At 39.4% G+C, this 2,149-nt stretch overlaps 1 protein-coding gene across 1 annotated transcript; it reads right to left on the reverse strand.

Annotated features, from left to right (window-relative positions):
- Positions 1-257: 257 nt before the first annotated feature.
- Positions 258-968, reverse strand: LOC113294661. Its single transcript, XM_026543044.1, has one exon. The coding sequence runs from the start codon at positions 966-968 to the stop codon at positions 258-260; it is 711 nt and encodes a 236-aa protein (XP_026398829.1).
- Between the last annotated feature and the right edge of the window lie 1,181 nt (positions 969-2,149).

A 2,149-nucleotide genomic window follows, 5' to 3' on the forward strand; every position in this document is an offset into this window, starting at 1 on the left:
GGGAACCGATCCCATGAAGAGGTGCATTTTTTTTACTCGGTCAATAAAATAAAATAAAAAAGCGAATATTGTACAGGTACTAGGTCTTACTAGCGCATATCCATGAGGCCATCACTAGAAGAAAACCTATATGAAACGGAAATAAACCTCTCCAGGCCATTCTACAGATAGAATAAAACCTGGCCTACCCTCATAAAACTCAAAAATATCTTCAGCTAACAAGCATGCTTGTTTGGCCAAAGCATCAGCTGAAAAATTTACTTCCCTATAGTTATGAATATAGCGTATGTTGGTGAAAAACTCTTCTCCATTCTCCACTTTTCACCTTTCTGAAAAGCTTGGATACAACTCATCGAATCTGACCGAATACAAAGGTTTTTAACATTCCACCTTTTTGCTAGCATCGCACCATAAATAACCACACACACTTCCGCATAATAATTAGTCTGCCAACCAAGGCCAACACAGAGAACACCAAGCACTGCTAAATTTGAATCACGGAACGTAACACCATAACCAGCATGGCCTGGATTACCAAGTGACGCACCATCACAACATATCATAATTTCACCTGGGTTAGGAGGAGTCCAGCTAACCTCAATTGGAGTAGAGAACTTGCATGATCTATGTCGCACCTTGAAATAGTTCAGAATGCGCAAGTCATCTAAATTGTTATGCATATGGCCCTTCATTCTAATTGAGTTATCACGAATAACTTGATACAGTCTCCCTTTAAAACCAAGCCATTGAACCGCAATATCTTCAAAGAAGGCCTTGTTGCACAACTTCCATAATTCTGTGACAATTTCAAGATTTGCAACCAGCCACAGATCCTTTATCATCCTACTACGCCCCTTTGCAGCCTTATAAGAGGCCACTAGCTCTTCATTTGGTTGCAGATTAAAAATTCCAGCCGCCCAAGCCCAAATCCTCTTAGGAATTCTGCAATGCCAAGTGATATGGCTCATGGTCTCACCATTCTTCCTGCACAGATGTCACATAATAGGCATACTCCTACCAGTCTTCTTAATAATGTTATCTTCACTTGCACAACATTACTTCGCCCATATCTTCCAATATTGTACACTCAAAGTAGGGTGCACAACCTTCCTAGTGAACAAAACCGCACTAGGCACAATTTTCCGATGGTGCTTTAATAGCAGCCTTTGCAGACTTAACTGAAAAAACGCCTTTACTATCCAAATCCCAAATCTTATAATCTTCACCACCAGCAATAATAGGTAAATTATCAACATCAATGTTGCAACGTAACATCAAATCTCTTGTTTCTTGAGGTATAGCCCAAGCGCCATCAACAATAATATGACAAACCTTTTCCTTAAAATCATTAGGGCCTTTGGAAGTGATTCCAAGCCTCTTCGCAATCGAAAAATCACCACACCAATTATCAAAAAATAAGGAAGTGTTAGCACCATTACCTATAATTGAGCGTGTATGTCTCTGCACAAAATTGTAAACCAGTATGATTCCTGGAAAAACCGAAGAACCCAGTTTATAATCAATCAAGTTGCCATTTAATTTGAAGTATTTTGCTCTCAAAAATCTGGCCCAAGTCTTGTCAGAGTCCCTAATAGAAACCCACAACTTCATAACCATGGCCCTGTTGACATCCAACAATTTCCTAATACCCAGGCCACCTTCACGCTTTGAACAACACATGTCATCATATATAACCGTAAAGTATTTACGTTTCTCAGCATCCCCAGACCAAAGAAAAATTATAATGGCCCTCTCCACCTGTTTAATAACCATACACGACCACTTATACACAGCCATGGAATGAATAACATAGCTAGAAATCACCGATTTAATCAAAACAAGTCTAGCTTGAAAAGATAAAAGCTTACCCTTACAACCGGCCAACTTGTCCATGATATTCTCTACCACTTGACGAACATGAATGTGGCGAACAATACCAGGTTTCAATTGAATTCCCAAATATTTATCTGGGAATAAGGCTCGTTCCATCCCCAAATAATTTGAAATAGCGATCGCACGAGAGCCCCTATCGCCTCCATAATAAAACTTGCTTTTGGCATAACTTACGCATTAGCCAGAAGCTCGTTGATACAGTCCAATCATATCCTTCAAATTTTGCAGGCTATGAAGATTATCCCTACAAAAAATA

The sequence above is a fragment of the Papaver somniferum genome, chromosome 7 (assembly GCF_003573695.1).
Source record: "Papaver somniferum cultivar HN1 chromosome 7, ASM357369v1, whole genome shotgun sequence".
Classification (NCBI taxonomy): Eukaryota; Viridiplantae; Streptophyta; class Magnoliopsida; order Ranunculales; family Papaveraceae; genus Papaver; species Papaver somniferum.

Excerpts from the sequence above, each read along its gene's own strand:
- LOC113294661 (XM_026543044.1), bottom strand. The coding sequence starts at position 968 with ATGAGCCATATCACTTGGCATTGCAGAATTCCTAAGAGGATTTGGGCT.